This window comes from Galeopterus variegatus, unplaced genomic scaffold (assembly GCF_000696425.1).
Source record: "Galeopterus variegatus unplaced genomic scaffold, G_variegatus-3.0.2 Scaffold1608, whole genome shotgun sequence".
In the NCBI taxonomy this organism is placed as follows: domain Eukaryota; kingdom Metazoa; phylum Chordata; class Mammalia; order Dermoptera; family Cynocephalidae; genus Galeopterus; species Galeopterus variegatus.
This window is the reverse complement of record NW_007727719.1, coordinates 280,007-302,279: the sequence shown is the minus strand read 5'-3', so window position 1 is coordinate 302,279 and position 22,273 is coordinate 280,007. Positions and strand designations below refer to the sequence as shown.

At 43.4% G+C, this 22,273-nt stretch overlaps 1 protein-coding gene across 1 annotated transcript in view; it reads left to right on the top strand.

Annotated features, from left to right (window-relative positions):
• LGI1 (leucine-rich, glioma inactivated 1) overlaps nucleotides 1-3,399 on the top strand; it is a 37,133-nt gene extending 33,734 nt beyond the window's left edge. Inside the window, 1 exon segment of the mRNA XM_008577965.1 lies at nucleotides 202-3,399. Within this exon segment, the coding sequence (XP_008576187.1) occupies nucleotides 202-1,037 (836 nt within the window). The 3' untranslated portion in view covers nucleotides 1,038-3,399.
• Nucleotides 3,400-22,273: the final 18,874 nt, after the last annotated feature.

Genomic DNA, 22,273 nt, shown 5'->3' with positions numbered 1-22,273 from the left:
AGGAGGCCCCATGAGGCACAAAGACCAGAACTTCATGACACTACTGCCACTGAGCCTTGGAGCTTGGCCTTGCCTAATCAAAACAAGGAGATCTCTTGTTTCAGGCAGATTTTGGTGGAAGTTGTGTGGCCCTGGCCTGCATGTTTACAAGCTCCAGAAGAGGATGGCCATACAACTAATGTCTCATTTGTCTTTTCCCAGGCACGTCCACTGTAGTGTGCAAGCCTATAGTCATTGACACTCAGCTCTATGTTATCGTGGCCCAGCTGTTTGGTGGCTCTCACATCTATAAGCGGGACAGTTTCACAAATAAATTCATAAAAATCCAGGATATTGAAATTCTCAAAATCCGAAAACCCAATGACATTGAAACATTCAAGATTGAAAACAACTGGTATTTTGTTGTTGCTGACAGTTCAAAAGCTGGTTTTACTACCATTTACAAATGGAACGGAAATGGATTCTACTCCCATCAATCCTTACATGCATGGTATAGGGACACTGACGTAGAATATCTAGAAATAGCCAGAACACCTCTGACTCTCAGAACGCCTCATTTAATCCTGTCCAGTAGTTCCCAGCGTCCTGTAATTTATCAGTGGAACAAAGCAACGCAATTATTCACTAACCAAACTGACATCCCTAACATGGAGGATGTGTATGCAGTAAAGCACTTCTCAGTGAAAGGGGACGTGTACATTTGCTTGACAAGATTCATTGGGGATTCCAAAGTCATGAAATGGGGAGGCGCCTCGTTCCAGGATATCCAGAGGATGCCATCTCGAGGATCTATGGTGTTCCAGCCTCTTCAGATCAATAATTACCAATATGCAATTCTTGGAAGTGATTACTCCTTTACTCAAGTGTATAACTGGGATGCAGAGAAAGCCAAATTTGTGAAATTTCAGGAATTAAACGTTCAGGCGCCAAGATCATTCACACATGTGTCTATTAACAAGCGTAATTTCCTTTTTGCTTCCAGTTTCAAGGGAAACACACAGATTTACAAACATGTTATAGTTGACTTAAGCGCATGAGACACCAAATTCTGTGGCTGCCATCAGAAACTTTCTACAGTACCTGACCCGGATGAACTCAATGCATGATGACTCTTCTTATCACACTTGCAGATGAATGCCTTTCAAACATCGAGACTGCTAGATCCAGGCACTACCAGTATCTCCATCCTTAACTGTCCAGTCCAGTGGTGTGGAAAGTTACCTTTTATAAGACAAAATTTAATTCCGTAACTGTTCTTTGCAGTGAAGATGTGTAAATAAGCGTTTAATGGTATCTGTTACTCCAAAAAGAAATATTAATATGTACTTTTCCATTTATTTATTCATGTGTTCAGAAACAACTGCCAAATAAAATGTTTACATTTTCTTTCATAACCCAAAGGTAATTATTTACAGGAGTTACTTTATTCTTGATGGTATGTCAAGGAAATGGTTTTGTACAATAGGGTTATATTTGGATTGAGGACTTATGGTATAAATAATGAATGAAAATAGAACCCTGATATTATTACCCATAATCTATTAACAGGCTTATCAGTGACTGAATCAGCTGATTTTGAACATTCAAAGGTGTTTCCAAAGGTCATGGGTTTTAGGGACACTTTAAAGTTTAATGGTGACAAATTAAAAGAAGAGTAGAGAAATTTGCCTATTACAAGAAGACTAATTTGAAGTAAAGAACAGGAAGACCCATCTTTTCCTGTCTGATAGCCCCAGCTAAAAGCATCACTCACACAACTTATAGGAGAAATTAAAATCAAGATATAGAGTTTAAAAACCGCTATTCAAGGACTTTCTAAATATCTGACTCTAGAATCATCCGACAGCTGGTAGAGGTTGCAGCCTTATAGCACTTACCTCTAATGTAACTGCCATGAAGGCCTCTTAATCTGATCACGATGCTTCGATTCCAGAAACCAATTCTGGTATTATCGACATGCTGCAGAGTGCCCAGAAGGCTCATATTTGATTTTCTAAATTCCTGCTCCCAGATCACGCGGGTTGTCAGCACCTAGCACAATGCCTGTGATGTAGTAGGCTCTCTATAAAAAATGCTTTTGAAGAAGCACATGTGTCTTCCTGTTATAATATGATAATAAACTTTATATTATTTATTAGTAATAAATAATAATAACCTTTATAATAATAAACCTATTCGGTAAGTATTTATCGAGTACCTGTTAAGAATGGGGTATTGTTCCCGGGAGAGAGGGATAGTGAGGAAAAGTAGGGCATGGTCCTTGCCCTCTGGGACCTTAGAAGACTAATCGGGGGGTTAGAACACAAAAACCTACAGAGCAAGCAGGGGGTGCCAAGTATCATCTGAACATTCCAGATCATAAATATTATGGAGTATCAAGGATGACTTCTGGGAAGACACAGTCCCTGTTGAAGATGTGATTTCAAAAGGGGATTGTGGCAGAGAAGATATTCCTGGCATGAACTGCTTCTGTCTGCTGCCTTGTCCTGCTCATTTGTCCCCAGACCCCTTTGCCCTGCGACTGGGCGGGGGCGGGCAGACAGCAGTCCCTCTGCCCAGCACACATACGGCAGACTGGAGGCATCAAAGATACACACAATAGTTCCATCATCCCTGGGCAGTTATGCACAGGAACCAGATTCCTTTTCCCACATAGGAAAGATATGAACTCTGACATCAGGGTATGGGGAGAAGAATATTTACACACTCCCATCCTGCACACAGGGAGAACTGGCCTTTGAATGTCTTCTACTTTTTTCAGTTTCCTTTTCCTATAAGCAGCATCATATGCTGTTGGAGAGCACCTATTTTTGTATAGACTGGGCTTAAGTCCAGCTCTGCCATGTACTGGCTTTGTCCACAGGCAACTTACTTAACCCCTCTGAGCCTCGGTTTCTTTATCTGTAAAGAGGGACAATAGTACCTACTTCCAGGAACAGTAGAAAAATTAAATGAGGTAGTACAGGTTGTATTTTTCAAACCATATCTCCCATCCCACATGCTCTGTGAGAACCATGTCCCCACCCCATCAAGAAGTGGCACCTAATTCACCTAATTCACCTAAATATGAATGGGTTTGTGACTTGCTTGTAATAGAATGTGGTGGAAATAATACCATTTGATTTCTAAGGCTAGATTATAAAAACGATGAGGCTTCTGCCTTGTAAACTGGGACACTTGCTTTTGGAGCCCTGAGCAGCCACCTAAGAAGTCCTGCTAGCCCGAGGCCACCATTTTGTGATGAAGTCCAGCCCCACGGAGAAACCACATGAAGGTGCTTTGGTCAACAGCCCCAGCTGAGGTCCCAGACAACAGGCATCATCAACCACCAGGCCTGTGAGGGAAGGTATCTCGGGGTGATTCCAGCCCCCAGCTGTCCAGCCACTGCCAGACATCAGATCTTCCCCACTGAGGACCCGGATTCCCAGACAACAGGCATCATCAACCACCAGGCCTGTGAGGGAAGGTATCTCGGGGTGATTCCTGCCCCCAGCTGTCCAGCCACTGCCAGACATCAGATCTTCCCCACTGAGGACCCGGACGTCATGGAGCAGAGACAAGCCATCCCCACAGTGTCTTGTCCAAATCTCTGACCCACAGACTCTACGAGCATAATAAAATGGTTGTTTTAAGCAGCTAAGTTTTGGGGTGGTTTGTTATGTTTTAAGCAGCTAAGTTTTGGGGTGGTTTGTTACACAACAGCAGTAAAGTGCTTAACACTATCTGGCACACATGAGCACCCACCAAGCAATAATTATTGCTGACAGGCTCCACATGCAGAATATGACATACTTTAAACACAACAGCAGTAAAGTGCTTAACACTATCTGGCACACATGAGCACCCACCAAGCAATAATAATTGCTGACAGGCTCCACATGCAGAATATGACATACTTTAAGGTCATGCTATACCTTCTTGTCTTAATGGAATTCACTGTTATTTCACTTTTAAAGAGTAACTGCTTCTTTTTTAAAAAAATATGTTATCGGTATTCTTACTCTGTGCCAGGCACTGTGTTGAGTTCAGGGATGCAGAGATTAAAGACCTAGATTCTGCCCTGTTTGTTTTCAGAGAGCATTGACCACTGAAGTTAGCAAACCGACTCTCTGACTTACCTTAAGGCCTGAGACCCAGAGACGCTCAGTGAGCTGGCCCAGTTAGGGCAATCACCCAGGTTTCCTGATACTCAGCCCAGTCCTCTCTCCATCGCGTGGTGCTAACTCTCAGAAACTCACTTTCCAGTCTGAACCTGGCATGGTAGATGGGGAGAGAGGTGATGTGTGGGAAGGCAGACTGAGAAAATAAATTCAAGAAAGACTGAGGAGAAGGATCAGCCTTCCTTAGACTTGCCCCCTCTGTGTACCTGTTTTGGGAAAATACAATAATTTAATCAGGCCCCCTTGCCTTGGGTCCAGTTGGGGGTGGTGCAGCACATGCTTTGTAAGCAAATTGTTGGGGGGGGTGGAGTTAGTGCACCTGCTGGGTGCTGCGACTTGGCAGGCATCTGCCTCGGGCATCCACCACGTGGCCAAGCTCTCCAACCTATGGCTTTCAAGGACCTATTTGCTGGTTACCTAGCTCATACACCTGCGTGTGAGGGGTCTGGTGACCCAGCCTGGCGTGTGAAGGGTTTGTGACCCAGTCTGGACAACAGGCTTGAGGGATCTGTGAGCTCCAGACCCAGCCCTAGCTCGACAACCTGTCCTCTGCCCTGTACTATATAACTCCATCCCCCTCCAGCCACAGATGATTGGACCTGGAGTGAACTCCCAATCCAAGTGTTCAGCCCAGAAGCTGGGCTGGGCTCAGCCTGAGCCAAGCTAGTTCTCTCTCCTGGGTATTCGGTATGAGGACAGCAGAGGCTGGGCAAATTAGCCATGGGCACCAGATGTGTGAGGTGATGATCTTAAATCAGGTCCCCTGGAAACAAAGGGATGTATTGAAGGAGTGCTCTCAGGGCGCACCTGTAAGGGAGTAAGAGGAACAGTGCAGGCGAAGGAAGGCACTGTGCAAAGACAGAGAAGTCTAGCTGCAGCCTGACCCCACAGGGAACTTGAGGCCATTCATTGTACCACCTTGAGGCAAGGAGGGTGGACTTTTCTACCCCCTTGTTGACAGTCACTGGCCAAAGAGTGAGATATAACCTCTCAGGCCCCTCCAGGAGAGAAGGTTCCAGTTGGCTAAGGACAGTCCTCCAGAGAAGGGTACTCATGTGAGCTATTGTTAACCGACACCCACAGCAACCTCAGGATGAATGCATCAGCCTAGTGAAGGGCATCTGGCTGGGACACCAACTGCATGAGCCACAGGCCTGGTGACTGAGGAGGGGCCACCCTTATGGAGCAGCCATGATGGCCCATGTGCCAGAAAAGCAGAAGAAGCCGGTCAGAAGAGTGAGAAGAGGATGACATAGACACTCAGAAAGACACAGGGAGGGAGAGAACAGAGAGAGGAGAGAAGAGAGACAAGGGAGTGAGAAAGGGGATGGAGGGGAAAAGAGAGCAAAGAGGACAGAGAGGCAGGGAGGGCAGGAGAGTGGAAGCAAGATCGGGAGGCATGGGGCTCCAGGGAGGTGTGCGGCTCCAGGGAGGTGTGCGGCTCCAGGGAGGTGTGCTGCTCCAGGGAGGTGTGGTGCTCCAGGGAGGTGTGGGGCTCCAGGGAGGTGTGCTGCTCCAGGGAGGTGTGGTGCTCCAGGGAGGTGTGGGGCTCCAGGGAGGCGTGGGGCTCCAGGGAGGTGTGCGGCTCCTGGGAGGTGTGGGGCTCCAGGGAGGTGTGGGGCTCCAGGGAGGTGTGCTGCTCCAGGGAGTTGTGTGGCTCCAGGGAGGTGTGGGGCTCCAGGGAGGTGTGCTGCTCCAGGGAGGTGTGCTGCTCCAGGGAGTTGTGTGGCTCCAGAGAGGTGTGTGGCTCCAGGGAGGCGTGGGGCTCCAGGGAGGTGTGCTGCTCCAGGGAGGTGTGCTGCTCCAGGGAGGTGTGGGGCTCCAGGCTGCGTTATCTAAGAGCCAGCTTGAGAAGTTAGAGGACACAGATTTATGAGGGAGTACTCTTGAGGTCAGGACCTGGAAAGGAGGAGAAGGAAGCAGGATTGGACAGAGGGAGAAGCTGAGCCAGGACTCAATTTCAATAAAAGCCTTAGGCAACCATGTAGGGAGCTCCAGAGCTGAGATCTCTCTTCTCAGTTGTCCCAAGTTGCTGCAAGGGGACCAGGCCTTTATACATATGCAACCTCCATGTTAGTTAGCCATTGAATGTGGCTGTCCCTGCAAGGAAGTGTGGCCTTAGGTGAGACTATTTCTTTAGCCAAAGCAACCCCAAAGAGGACAGACAGCTAAGGCCATCCTCCAGCAGCACTCCCAGCAGCTGGGAAAATACACATTTAATTCCTGATGGGGACCGTGCAACACATCTGCCACAAAGGAGGAGAGGGAGCGGAAGAAAGAGAGGCAGACAGAGAGAGAGAGAGAGAGGGAGAGAGAGAGAGAAGGGGATAAGTTGCCTTCGTTCCTAGTGGTTGTCCATTTCCTACTCCATCCCTCGTTAGATCCAGTGGTGCTCCTGCCCTTGAATTCTTTGAGGTACTTCTGTGACCTTCTGATAACAACGCCTTCGTTCCTAGTGGTTGTCCATTTCCTACTCCATCCCTCGTTAGATCCAGTGGTGCTCCCTGCCCTTGAATTCTTTGAGGTACTTCTGTGACCTTCTGATAACAACCCAATACACACACACACACATTTTATTTTGTTTTAGGTTAGTTTGAGTGGATTTCTGTACTCATGACAAAATTATCTCCAACTAAGTCAGAATGCTTAGGCACAATTTATTATAATATAGCTATCATGGCAAGCACTAAATGTTTCAGTCTTTTTTCCAACTTCAGTTCATGCTGTATAATTTCTAGTGATCTATCTTCAAGTTCACAGACTCTTTCCTCTGTCATCTCCAACCTCAAATTTCTTCAAAAAGTAATATTATTTCATTCTGACCAGTGCTTCTCAACTTTAAAAAAAGGTCTGCAATGTATTCAAACGTTTTGGATCATAGAAATTAAAAGATTTCCAAAATATTTTGGACCAATATATTTCCAATTGTATTGTAAACCAATATTTTTGGAAATTAAAATAAAAATGAACTAGTAGAAAAAACGATCACGTTTGGTTATAATGGCAATGCCTCAAGTTCTGTACTATGCCATCTCAAACTGATTCCAAACTCTTCCTGGACTGGCATTGTTCCTAGGACCACACCTGTACATACACTTAACTAGTTAATTACAGCTCAGCTCACTCAATCCAGCTCTTATATGTCAATCATAATGTGGGGTGTAAAGGCATTTTCTTATGATTTCTCCCAAGGGCATAAGGACCTCAAGGGACACCACCTTTTAGGAAGATCTAAAATGGCCTTATAAAGTCCTGACGGTGGAGTTCCAGATCTGATCTGACTTCTCTCACTCCAGCATCCTTCACTTAGCCCATGTTCCAGTTACCCACACAATTTGCCAATCCTTCTTCATCTAAGCACAACCACCTACAATGCCCTTTCTGCACTTCTGTACCTTTTGAAATCTTAGTCCTTCTCATCCTACCAGTTGGATGGCTTTCTCAGCCTATTGCTTTTAACATGAGCAAGGCTCATGTTTCATTCTGCCTTGCTTTATGGTTAGTTATTCATATATCCATCTCTCCCACCAGGTTACACACCCCTGAGGGTCAGGACTGTGTCTTAGGCACCTGCGACTCTTCCATCCCACCCCACCCTTAAGCTCCTAGAACAGCCCTGCTTTTTAGAGGATCCATAAAGTCGGTGGAAATCAAATAGCTTAAGCCCAGCAGCTTCAGCATTCCTGTTTGCATATCTGAAAGGCAGCCACATTCCCTGCAGCGAGTTCCCAGCCCACAAAGAATCCTGGCCATGGATTACCTCAAAAGAATAGGCCCGAACAGGTTGCTGGCTCCCCAGGGGGAACTGGGGTGGACTGAAAGGTGAAAGAGACACAATTTATTTCCTAAATAAGTCCTTATTAAAAACACAGACTGCAGATCTACCTAAAACCTGGTCCACAAAACTGCAGGATGGGAACTGATTTAATTAATCCATGGAAAGCAAAAGGGCAAGAAGCTTGATACCAACACTTTCAGAAAGTCTCTGACCTTTGACATTTTTATCCCCAGAGAGGGCTCCACATCCAAGGTCAGCACTACTCAGACACTCCCCAGGGGGAGCACCCTCCCTAGCTGGAGCTTTTAACAATAATTCCCAGAGAAACTGTGTCCCAGAAATCAGTCCTCTTAGCAGTGCCAGGACAACTGTCCTTTGTCCTTCGTTCCTTTGATCCTGCCTACCCACACATACTTAACAATTCTAAATAAAATATCTTTAATACAGGACATATTCTTTAATGTTTTAATTTAAGTATAATAGGTGACATCCACTGAGTACTTTCTATGAGCCAGCCACAATACTAAGTGCTTTATCTGCGTTATCATTCCATCCTCTGTAATTCTATGAAAATAGTGTTATTTTATGGATGAGAAAGCAATCTTAGATAAGCTAAGTAACTTGTCCACAGTCATATAGACAGTTAAGAAGCAAATAAAAATTCATTTGGATCGAATTCATCAGTGGCACTGTGCCACGAAGTGCCTAAGGACAAAATACTAAATATTCAGAACTCTGTAAACTGCCACATAGACAAACACCCCTGAAGTGTCCCCAGTAGTACAGGGCTATTGCCAGACATTGACACATGAACACAATAAGTTTAATTTCATTGAAGATGTTTATTGAACACCTAGTATGTACAAAGCACTATGGTAGTTGATACAAAGAAAGCAAAGAGAGCAAAAAATGTTCCCACTCTTAAAGGATTTACAAACCAGTAAAGCTTGTTTCTGAAGTCCAGCATGCAAAAAAAAAAAAGACTTAAAAGAGGCAAAAGTAAGTCCTATAGGGGTCTAAAGGAGAAGTGACACATGACCATGTCTTACCACATTTTGCCTGTAGGCCTATCCTGTTGGTGCCACAATATTTCTCTCTCTGGGGCAGTGGGCATAGTGGTAACAGCATGTGTTTTGGAGTCAGGCACACCTGGGTTTGTGTTTCAGTGTGGCTACTTACTAGCTCTATGACCTTAGGCAAGTCAATCAATCTCATCTGTAAAATGTGAATAATGAAAGATAAGCCTCACAAGTATCCCAGAAGGTGGTTACTCTTAATACCACCATTTTACTGATGAGATGAGTCACTTGTACACACAGCCGGCAAGTCTGACCCAGGAGCCTGCCTCTGACCCCTCCCTTCTGCTCTGTAGGTTGATATGAATGGCAAAGTGGAGTGCTGTGGTGCAGGAGCTGTCATTCATCAGGTTTAGAAGACTCCCATGTACCATCACACCCTTCTCTGTGGGAGCTGAGGATGGCTGTGGACTTCTAGAAGAAGAGGTGGAACAAAAGCCTAGGTGATTCTGTCATCAGAAGCAAGTGACCCCACCAAGAGAGGGGCAGGTAGATGGCCAGAGCGAAGTGAGCAGCCCAGCCCAGCAGCATTCCCAGGCTCCAGCATGGAAGATGGCAAATCACACGGTCTGTGATACGCATGCATTCTTATCAAGGAACACCAGAGCGAAGTGAGCAGCCCAGCCCAGCAGCATTCCCAGGCTCCAGCATGGAAGATGGCAAGTCACACGGTCTGTGATACGCATGCATTCTTATCAAGGAACGCTGAGGGTCTTTGGCCTCTAGGAAATTATCTATGCTTTAATAAAACTTGCTTTTAATGAAATGTGGTCAATGTTTGCATCAGTGAAAAGAATAATGCATGAAAAATAGCCCTTTAAATTTCTGTCTGGCTTTTGTGTCAATAAAAGTCAGATATCCCTGAACGACAAAATGAAGCAATGTTCTACATTGTCTCTGTCAGCAAAAGTATATTAAGTGATGTGTATTTTTAAAGTATGTTTAAAAAACATACTTTTTAAAAAAGTATGTTGTGTTTTTTTCCTAAAAGAAGATAGAATCAAGCTCAGAAAAGGTTTATTGTATTCTAGCCATTTGATTTTGATCAAGTTTTCTTTACTAGCTTAAGTTATTCTCAACTAGAAGTGCTCCGGTGAGGAAAAGCATTACTCCCATGACCTGTTCCCAAACCCCATTCACTCTCAGTGCGTATATCAGAATTCTCAGGATTTTTTTTGAAATACACATGACCATTTCTCCCCCCAAGATACTAATCCTGAGGAGTTACAGTGATCACAATCTTTTGGTTGCAAGGTACTGAAATCTAACTAAACTAATTGAAACATAAAAGTGCATCTAGTTTCAGAAATACCTGGACCAGAGGTACTCAGATGATATTTTCATAAATCTGTCATTCTCTGACTCTTGGCTCTATTTTCCTCTATGCTGACTTTTTCGGATACCCACCAGCAGCTCCAACATTAGTCCTGCCGGCTCAGCCATGCCCAGGAGAAAGACTGGGAACCCCTCCAGTAGTTCCAGCAAAAGCTCAGGTCTGATGCTCATTGGCCCAGTGCCCATCTCTGATGCAATTGTTGTGGCTAAGGATAGACTGTTGACTGGCCAAGCTTAGGTCATGTGCCCACACCTGGAACCCATGGGTGAGAACCACATGGTCTGAGAGTGAGGTAAGAGTGATTCCCTAAAGTAAAACTGAAGTGCTGTTAAAAAGGAAGAAAAGGGCCGGCCCGGTGGCGCACTGCTACAGTGTGCCGCTTGGGAAGCGCAGCGGCGCTCCCACCGAGGGTTCGGATCCCACATACAGACCGGTTCCCGCTCACTGGCTGAGCGAGGGGCGGGCGCAGCGCCAAGGGTTGCAATCCCGTTGCCGGTCCCGGTCCGGCGCAGGCGTGACACTGAGGGTTGCGGTCCGTTGCCGGACACGAAAAAAGACAAAAAAAAAAAAAAAAGGAAGAAAAGATGCTGGACAGGCTGAACAACAAATGTTATCAGTGGGAGGTGTAGTGTCTATTGAGAATCTTTACTTTGAAAGCCAGAGTCTCTAAGGGAGGGCCACACCCTCTGATGTGTCTAGAATCTCTTCACTAAAAGGTTTTAAAGATCCTTTTCAGCTCTTATTTTGCAAAACTTGACAAAATATAATCTCCCATCCTTGTCTATTATTCATGATGATTCACTATTACATTTTCTATGTACGTTTTTAAATTGTGTTCTCTCAAATAATTCTGTTTTAAAATATTTAAACTCATATCCTTTGTTTCAAAATGATGTTTTCCCAAATGAGGTCAAGCTGCCAATTCTGATTTAGTGGCCACCCATCCCCAAGAGATGAGAGACCAGGCGTTCCTAGATAGCTTTCCATTCCCTTCCTGGATGTGCTTCCATTTCGAGTTAATTTCCATCTGGCAAAGGCAGCATTAAATGATGTTTTCCCAAATGAGGTCAAGCTGCCAATTCTGATTTAGTGGCCACCCATCCCCAGGAGATGAGAGACCAGGCGTTCCTAGATAGCTTTCCATTCCCTTCCTGGATGTGCTTCCATTTCGAGTTAATTTCCATCTGGCAAAGGCAGCATCAGCTGCTTTCTCTCCTCGCTCTAATCACCTTGAGGTTGGCTTTGCAAATTAAAATCTTAGAGGCTCCTTAGTGGACTTTAGAGCCTTCCAGGATTTTTCCTGACTTAGCTTTCCTACAGGCATCTCGTCATTATTCAGAAATTATTATAGGCCAATCTCAGCAAGAAGAGTAAAACATAAAACACTGCCTTCTGTTAATAATGGTTCCCCAATCTGGATGCCCCCCAGAATCACCTAGAAAGTTAACTAAATATACAGATTCCTGAGGTCCCACCTCAGATCCACCAAACCTGAATCTTCAAAGAATGGGGCCCAGGAATTTTTATTTTTAAACAGTACTTGGGCGATTCTGATGTTGATAGTCCATCTCTAGCTCACGAGCTGAGATTTTGGAGCCTTTGGTAAAAATAACCACATTGGACGGGCTGGTAGCATGTCAAGAACACCAAGCCTATGGTTAGAAAAAGGTGGCCAAAAGCTCTGAAACATACTAGTTATAAGTAATACCCTGGGGAAAACATTTAAGTTTCTTTGGGCTTTAATTTTTTATAATATATTAGAAGTAGACTAAGTCATCGTAAGGGTCTGTGCCAGCTCTGAAAATTCTGTAACTCTCTGCTGTAGTGGGGGTGGGGGGATTATCAGCTTGGAAATTTGGAGATCGCTGTAGTAGATGATTCCTTTATATTCTTAATTTTGAGATAGCTGTAAAATAACAACTAAGACTCAGACAATCCTTCGGAATAATCTGCTGAGATGTGCAGTATGAACAAGATGAGGAAGATCACAATATCCTGCTGAATTGGATTTGCTGGGTTGAGTATCTGCAAGCAGCATTTGGTATGTTGGTTTTTAATGGATATGACATTTCACTGCACCAAATGGGAATGAAGTATTTTTAGCACAGAATTTACCAAGGTTTAGTAAAGAGGGACTAGTACTCAAATGGAGTGTGAACAAGCAGAGATACTATTTTTAAAAACCAAATATAACGACCCCTTTCCCTCCACTATCACAAAATAGTCATCTGTGCACTTATTTTCACCACAAAGCTTGAAGAACTTACTCTTTTCTCCTAAAAGACAGTATTCTATCTAGAGCAATATCTCTGCTGGCTTACACACATTCTTTAGATGTGCTGAGTACCTATGTTTAATTGCCTAAGAATGTTTTTAATGATTGAAAGCAATAATAATAGTTACTATTTATTGAGCATTTACTATATGCACGATGTGTGCTGAATATTTTAGATGCATTTAGTCATTTAATCCTTACAACAATGCATATTTTCCTTATTTTCTAAAGAAAGAACTGAAATTCAGAGAGATTCAGAAGTCTACCCCAAGTCATATAGCTAGTAGATTTAGTAGATAGCAGAACCAGGATTTAAACGCATATCTGCCTGTGGCCTAGTGATTGAGCACTATATTTACATTGATTAAATCAGTAAGAGTAGGCTGGGCTATTTGATAACTCTTTGGTAGCTCTCAAAATTTAAGCCTTAGTGGCTTAAAATAATAAAGACTTATTTATGCTGCTGAGAACTGTTCCAAGTCATCATAATTATCATATATTGACATATGTATTGATAGAATAGCCAGTATATGGAATGTTATTAAGTAACTATAGCAGAGGAGGAAAGACATGACAAAGCATGCACCAGCTCTGAAAGCATTTGCTTGGAACTTGACACACATCATCTCTGTTCACATTTTACCGACTGAAGCAAGTCATATGGCCATGCCTAAAATCAATGCAACGGAGAAATGTAATCCTACTATGTGTCTGGAAGGAGATAGAAAGAAACAAACATTTGTCAACAGCCCTAATAAAAACCACAGTGATACAATGTAATATGCAGGTTACAGGCAGGGACTGGGTTTTCTTCATATCTGTACCTCTCACTTCTCGCAAAGTGACTGGTATATAGTAAGAGCTCAATGCATACACTCAATGCATATCAGTATATGAATAAGTGAAAGAAAAATACATTTCAAATGATTACAAAACATGGTAATACCCTCTGACATATGACCAGAAAAGGTCTTTGCTTAGATGTGCTTTCAACTGCAGCCCTAAGAGTAATCTCAATCATAATGGTGATGCTTTATAGATGTTTTGGGACTTTATATATGACAGACTCAGGAGTGTAGTGTACACATTGGAAGGTGAAGGTCAAAGTTGCATTTGCATAATAATTTACTTAAGATTAAGAAATTATTAATTATCCGAATCAAAAAAGGGGCCCAGGGTAGGGATAGAAGACTGGTAACTGCTGTAACAGAGTGAAGAACAGCGCCACCTATGGACTGTCAGAGGAGGCGTGATAAAATTAAATCACCCTTAAAACTGTAAAACTCCTAGAAAAAAAAACATGGGAAAAACTTCATGATGTTGGTCAGGGCAATGATTTCATGGCTATGATGCCAAAAGCAAAGGTAACAAAAGCAAAAATAGACATGTCAGACAACATCGAACTAAAATCTTATGCACAGCAAAAGAAACATCAACACACGAAGAGACTACCTACAGAATGGGAGAAAATATTTGCAAGCCATATATCAGATAAGGAGTTAATATCCAAAATACATAAGGAACTCCTATAATTCAATAGCAAAAAATATAAATAACCTGGTTTTAAAACGGGCTAAGGACTTGAATAGACATTTCTCCAAAGAAGACATACTAACAGGTATATGAAAAGGTGCTCAGTGTCACTAATCACCAGGGAAGTGCAAATCAAAATCACAATGCGAAAGCACCTCACACCGGTTAGGATGGTTATTATAAAAAAATAAATAAATAAAAGACGGCAAGTGTCAGCGAGGATGTGGAGAAATCGGAACCCTTGCACACTGTTGGTGGGAATGCAAAATAGTGCCACAGCTGTGGAAAACAGTATGGAGGTTCCTCAAAAAATTAAAAATAGAACTACCATATGATCCAGCAATCCTACTTCTGTGTATTTATCCAAAAGAATCAAAATCAGGATCTCGAAGAGATACCTGCAGTCTCATGTTCATTGCAGCAGTATTCACAATGACCAAGATATGGAAACAATCCAAATGTCCATCAACAGAAGAATGGATAAAGGAAATATAGGACATACATACAATGGAATATTATTCAGCTTTTAAAAGAAGGAAAATCCTGTCATATGTGACAAGAGGAATGAAAATTGGGGCCATTATGCTAGGTGAAACAAGACAGTCACAGACAAATACTGCATGATTCCACTTACATGAAGTTTCTAAAATAGCCAAACTCATAGAATCAGAGAGTAGAACTGTGGTTGCCAGGAGCTGGGGGGAGAGAGAGATGGGGAGTTGCTAATCAATGGGCATAAAGTCTCAATTATGCAAGATGAATAAGTTCCAGCGATCTGCTATACAACATTGTGTCTGTAATTTACAATACTATATTGTACATTTAACATTTTGTTAAGAGAATAGATCTCATGCTAAATGTTCTTGCCAAGATAAAATAAAATAGGGCCGGACTGTGGCTCACTCGGGAGAGTGTGGTGCTGACAACACCAAGTCAAGGGTTAAGATCCCCTTACCGGTCATCTTTAAAAAAAAAAAAAAAAAAAGATAAAATAAAATAAAAAGTAAACCACGCCTTGATGTGGAACCCCAGAAAGGCTCTGAATTTTGATTCAAGTCCTACAGAAGAATGGAGGTATTGGTCAAACAATTCTGTATGAGCAGTCAGACCCCTAATCCCCTCAGTCACTTCACACAACCAGGTAAAAGCCCCTCTACCATTACCTTAGTCAAGAAACTAATGCTTTGGTCCCTGGAGAAATTGACTGAAAGAGATCCAGGTTTAAAAAAAAAAAAAAAAAAAAAAGATAAAATAAAATAAAAAGTAAACCACGCCTTGATGTGGAACCCCAGAAAGGCTCTGAATTTTGATTCAAGTCCTACAGAAGAATGGAGGTATTGGTCAAACAATTCTGTATGAGCAGTCAGACCCCTAATCCCCTCAGTCACTTCACACAACCAGGTAAAAGCCCCTCTACCATTACCTTAGTCAAGAAACTAATGCTTTGGTCCCTGGAGAAATTGACTGAAAGAGATCCAGGCCTGAGGACATGAGGCACAGCAGCAGAGACCAGCATAAAGCACAGGTCTTGAAACAAGTGGGTTATCTAAAAGTCTTCGTGCCAACTAGTGGAACCCCCACTCCTTTTCCCTGACCCTGCTTCTGTGTAGGAAAAAAGATATTTTAAGGTTCACAAAGTCTTTTATTTTACCTTGCATGAGTCTTTCACTGGGAGTTACTGCAGGATGTGCTCCACCAAAATGAGGGAGTAAACCAAGAAAGAAGAGAGCATAGGATTGAGAAAATGGAATTGAACACAGGTGAGAAGCACAGGAATCTGAGGATGACAACGGAGGGTAGTTCCACGATGACTGACACATAGCTGGCAAAGACAGTAAGAGGATGAGAAGGCACAGCAAATGGAGGGCTCTCAGAGGGAGCTCCCTGGGGAAAAAAATGGAGCTGACAGATTATTTGATATGTTTTTGTACTGAGATTTTGGAGGATTGAAAATTAGTAAATAGGTACACAGAAAATTAAGCAAGTGGAAAAGCAATGAAATTATTAACTCCAGGACAATAAAAGTACTTGTACAAGTAGAAAATAGTAAGCAATTGTCAACAGGGACCAATATTTATATATTTATGGTAATAAAAACATGGAACATTGATTTAACTAAAAGTTTTAAACTAATAGCTAACGCTTAAGGAACACTTGCTATGCGCCAGTGTAACTGCCTCCTGTAACTTGTTTCATTCATCTCATCAACCTATGTGCTATTATTGTCAACATTCTACTTTACAGAGAAAGCAATGGAAGCACAGAGAACTTAAGCACTTTGCCCAAGGTCACACAGCTGAAATTCAAATCTAAGCAGTCTGGATCCAGAGCCCCTGCTGTTCACAGTATTATATGACCTCATCCTCTAGTCATGTGGGAAGAGAGGAGAAATTAGGAGGTGTAGGGGGGAGTGTATTTAAGAGGCTGTATAGAAAAAAGTTAAATCCTCATCTACCCTAATAATAGATCGACAGACGCATATCTAGAAGAGATCAAGCAAGACATTTTCGCCTATGCATACTGCTCAGTTTAGAATATAGATCATATATTAGAAACAGCTAAAACAGCTGAAAATGGTTGCCCGTGGGGTATGAGACTGGGGAGGGGCAGAGCAGAGGACTACAGTTTTTATTGGAATTCCTTTATTTGGTTTTTAAAAATGGTTTTCATATAATACTTGCATAACTTTTTAAAGGGAAGTTTTCTCCACAATAGAGATTAAAAGAGATATCTTGGAGATATCACTGTAGGTTTCATAAGGATTTCACTTGTCTCACCTCCTAAGCTGAAGCCAATATGTCCTGCATTCATCTGTGATATGAGCCAGATGTTTACGTTTATAATATTTACACTCATGTGGGGGCAAAGCACAGACCACTTACAACACACCCATCTGCTAAGAGGCTCTTCCATGGTGAAGAAGAAAGGCTGAGTGGTGAGTGGCTCTTCCCAGACACCACACCAGCCAAGCTGTGCCAGAGTGCCGGGAATGGCCAGAGGGCTGGTCCAAGACTCCGAGGAGATATTCACTATAAAATAAAATTTGGCACGTATTACTGATCCCCTAAACCCAGCACTTTGGGGTATCTAAACCCAGTCTCTTATCTCCAGGATACCCCATCAGCATCTTTCCAAATCTTCTCCCCTTTACCTTCAGTGTAAAGGGTCAACCTAATGCTGATGTTTGAGGTTTCTGCAATTCTCAGCTACCACTTCAAGGATACTACAGCAGGTGAATCATCATCTTAATAATTATTACGTTATAGCAAGGGCTTTGTGTTTAGAGGCCCCAAAATAGGAACTGCCACAATACATGGGGGCCAGGTCAAGAGATGTCACTGTCTGATAAGAAATCGAATGAAAGTCAAGGCATAGTTGATGAGCTCAGACATTTTCTGATCATATCTCAGGGCCCTTCCCAGAAACAACCCATTATCCATTATGATAGATGCCAGAATCATTCATCCAGGCATGTGAGATAAACTCTACCTGGAAGCTGCAACATGGCTTCATGCCACACTTCTTAATAGGAAGGTTTGGTACCTGTTAAGAAATGCCGAGGAAGGAGAGTTGGAGGTCAAGAACTGCAGCCTTTTGAGGGAGGGGGACATGACCCAATGGTTAACAAGCTGAACACGTCCACTCTGGCCAGCAGAGGGCAGCAGAACCAGCCTGCCCATGCAAGTGGCTACAATGACCATGTGGTGGCTGCTGTGGACATTCATGCTCTGGGATACTGGGACCACAAAGGGTGGTCCCCAGAAAAGGTGTGGCTAAGGTGAGCAAGGAGGTCTGAGGAAAGAACTTTCTTTCTCAGAGAGTGGTCAGAGAGACTTTTCTGGAGATTCCAAGAACAGAGTCCAGGGGCTACCAAAGTTCAAGAACTAGAATGATAGTTTTGCTGAATAAGTTTTGCCAAGGTCCTGCCTCAGTCAGATGATAAGGAAAACAGTAGGGGCCAGAGGAAGAGTATAAAACTGAGGGAAATATTTAAATAGCATTTTGCTTTGGTGTTCTCTATAAATCCTCAACAGGAAGACAGGAACCATATTCCGTCTCTCAAATCTTATGTTCTTCCCTGAAAGGGATCCACCGGCCAGTCTCTTGAAAGATTGGATTTGTCCTCCAAATCCTGGTTATCCCAAGAGGAACAGTTAGAATGGTGATCATGCAACTCAGCTTTGGATGGGGCAAAGCTTAAGACTGGAATATAGATTCCTAATGACTCAGCCAACATATGGACAACTAATTCGATTCAGTGTGAAACAACTACCCAGCCTTTCCTGCAAGCCGCATCAGACTTACCATTGCTGCAAAGCTTAAGACTGGAATATAGATTCCTAATGACTCAGCCAACATATGGACAACTAATTCAATTCAGTGTGAAACAACTACCCAGCCTTTCCTGCAAGCCGCATCAGACTTACCATTGCTCCGCCTATGTCACTAATGTCCACCACCTCCACCACAAAGAGTAGATAATACAGACACTTTGCTCTCATCTTCCCCATACACCTTCTGTCCTTCATCTGCTATCAGGAAGGTGAGGGTTCTGACTCCGGTGCTGGTGAGCCAGGCAAGCGTGTACGTGCAATGAGAGAGCTGGCTTCGCACCAACATAAACTGCCTCCTTTCTTCTTTGGTTCAGGGCAAGGAGACTGAGTGCTGTTGACTTTTACTGTCCACAACTCATTCAACCTCTTGCGTGGTGTCTTAAGCGAGGACCAAGCACCACTCCAGGTTGTCACTAGTTGAGATGATTGTCCCAATGGGTCTGGGCAGATACTCAGATGCATAAAGGAAACTTACACTTTGTTACCAAAAATGTAGGTCTAACCAGGCAATGTTGCCGTCATGTGTTCCTAGCCCTCCCAGTGGCCCTATGAGTTAAAGAAGGTTCTGGCTTTTTCTATACAATTTCTTCCTCTCCCATAGCCCTCCCAGCAGAGTCCTGCTTGGGGGACTCCCATGAAGCAGAATTGGAAGAAGGGGAGGGAATGACACAAAGTAACGCACAGGTTAGGCTGGAGGAGGGTGTCGGAATATGTTTTGAAAGAGAGAGATCCAGAAGCTGTGTAAGGGGAGTGGACGGAGGAAGATAACAGATTTAAAGAAGTGTTTCTGTGGGTTACAGCCCTTCTATGACATTTTTTAAAAATGTTGCTGCACTGTGTTTATTTGATGCAAGTCTTCTTTGAGAACGGACCCTACGAATCATAGTTTCAATAGAATTATAGAAGAGACCAATATGTCTGCCTCTTCCTTTGAATGAGCTTTTGCATAATATGAATAGGTTACTCTGTACCTCATGAGAAGCATGGAAAATTACCTAACTCACAGAATCTCAAGTTACCAGAAACCAAACAAACCAAAATCCAAATACTAATCAAAAGATTGCTGTTTCTCACCTTCGCTTCTGTGGTAGGCACCGAACACTCTCTGGGATCATCTCTGCTGCTTGAACACTACTGGAGACATGTCCTGTCCATCTCTCTGGGAAAGTTTCTCATTCTAGGAGCCTCTGCCTTTCACGTCCCATTACAGGGCTCTAGGCTGACCTCTAAAACATCTCACTGTGGCCTGGACTGACTCAGTTGACATTTTCTATGTTAACGTCTCCCCCATGTGACAGAACTGGTGTTCTTTGTTCAGTTCATTTCTCTGTCCTACAGGGACCCTGTTAACTTCCAGAATTGAAGGTATTTAAAGAAGAAAACAGTTGTTCAGTGTTGTTATAGCCACAAGGCCAAGAGGGGTTTGGTTAATGAAGCGTTTACAAGTGGATTTAGGTTAACACGAATGTCACAGTCATGGGGTCAGGAGTAGTTTTTCCTCATAAAGAAGGAAAACAAAAAGAAGAGGGAAAATTAAGTGGGAAAGGTCTCCTGGTAACAGATAAAAGGAATTTTTATATCAGAGATAACTGAGAGAAGTTGGAATTCGCTGGGGAAATTACCTCAGAGGCTGGCTGTGGAAGAGGCCACCACAGAAACAGGTCCCCACGTAACCATAGTGACGAGCTGAGGAAGGAAGGGGGCGGGTGGACAGAGCAGGACTAAGGACCAGTGCAGATGGAGGCCGGGAGCAGCAGGGAGGGGAGCGGACAGCCCGGTCAAGGGGTGGGCGACAGGAGCTGTGAGTAGTTGGGGATAAATTCAGGTTTTTAAAGGAAGAAGAATCAACTTAAAATTAATTAGGCAGGTAGGACATATATGATAGTATGGATTCCCCTTACATTTAAAAGGGAGTTAAAATGTTTCTTTAGAGTTTATCTGCCTTCATAAAGCAGGATCAGGAGTAAGCAGTGGAAAGACGTGGTTAGAATGGAGGGTGGGAAGAGGGGGGTAGCCTCAGAGCCACCTAGAATCTCAGAGCCCGCCGTGGTCCTGGGTGAACAGCCACCCGGCTGCCTCCTGGTGGCGGCCGTCTCCAAGCAGCAGGGACGAACTAGGAGATGTCACTGGATGCTGAAGTGGCCCAACGAAAGCCCTAGGTGTAGGACGGCCAGATGGAGCAAATGAAGACACAGGATCCCCTGTGAAATTTGAATGTCAGATAAACAGTGAATGATATTTTCATGTGTTTGTTCCATGGCAACCCTAATAAGGTGGCACAGGCTGGTTAAATTTGTTCTTGCTCTCTCACCACCTGTATATTTAAGGAAGGAAGGAAAGAAGGAAGGGCCTGAACCCCAAGTGGTTATTTTCTCTACTTATCCACCCGCAGTCAGTTCCTCTGGCTCCTCCCTCTCTCTTCACTATCACAGCGACACTCTCTAACTATTCTCTACAATATGTCTTCAAAAAATTGAATCAGAACAAAGCCACACACAATCAGACCCAACCTCTGTGGTTCCTACAGCCGTGGCGGTGTTTCCCCGGGTGCTAATGGTGTGATCTGACGTCTCCTCCAGCCTGACCCTGGGACCTCCACGCCGACCTCACTATTTATCTCACATACTTGCCAGTGGATCTCAGCTCTCAAATCCCTGCTTGCACTTTTTTTCAGGTCCGTGTCTATGATTAATGTACAACTCTTAAAGCATTCACTAATTAAGTGCTCTGAAATAGGTGTCGATAAATCCTGTTACAGTCATATTTCAAAGAACTGTTTTAAAATATAAATCAATGGCTGTGGTCAGCACGTGGTATACGGTAATGGTGTTCTGTGATAGATTTTCCTCATACGTCACACCTCAGCTCCAGGCGAGGCGGGATGCTCCCAGCCCCAGGCCCCTGTCCCCAGCCCTCACTACACACCATCATAGAAAAGTCCAGAAACAAGATAAGATGTCGGTTCACTGATCATCTTAAAACTTCAATCAGATTATGTCATTCTGTTTAAAACCCTCCATTGTTCTCCCATTACATTTAGAATATGATACAAAATGTTCATGATGCTCTCAAAGATCTGTAGGATTTTCCTCCATCCTCATATCCCACCCTATTCCTTGCTCACTGCTCTCCAGCCACTTGGGACCCCTTTCTGTTCCTGGAAAATGCCAGGCCCTTGCGTTTATCTTCCCTTTCACTTTGAATGCTTCCCCCTGCTCAGCTCTTTAGAGGGACAGATCATTCCAATCCTTCAGGACTTGGTTCTGGGGCGCTAAGAACATTCTATACCTTGACATTTGTGCACCATACTGTGTGGATGTCACACCTCAGTGAAAAGTAAAATATAAAGTAATTCACTACTATATCACCTTTTTTGTTTCCTTCCTGACAATGATCACAATCTGTAATGATTGTATTGACTTATTTACTACTTTACTGACCATCTTCCACCTGAATCAGGAGCTGGCAATCTATACCCACCGGCCAAATCCAGCCACCATCTGTTTTTGTAAATAAAGTTTCATTAGAACTCAGCCACACCCATTTATTTGCTATTGCCGATGGCTGCTTTTGCTGCCCTACAACAGCAGAATTGAGTAGTTGTGACAGATATCACCACCGGCCAAATCCAGCCACCATCTGTTTTTGTAAATAAAGTTTCATTAGAACTCAGCCACGCCCATTTATTTGCTATTGCCGATGGCTGCTTTTGCTGCCCTACAACAGCAGAATTGAGTAGTTGTGACAGATATCGAATAGCCCCACAAAACCTAATGTGTTT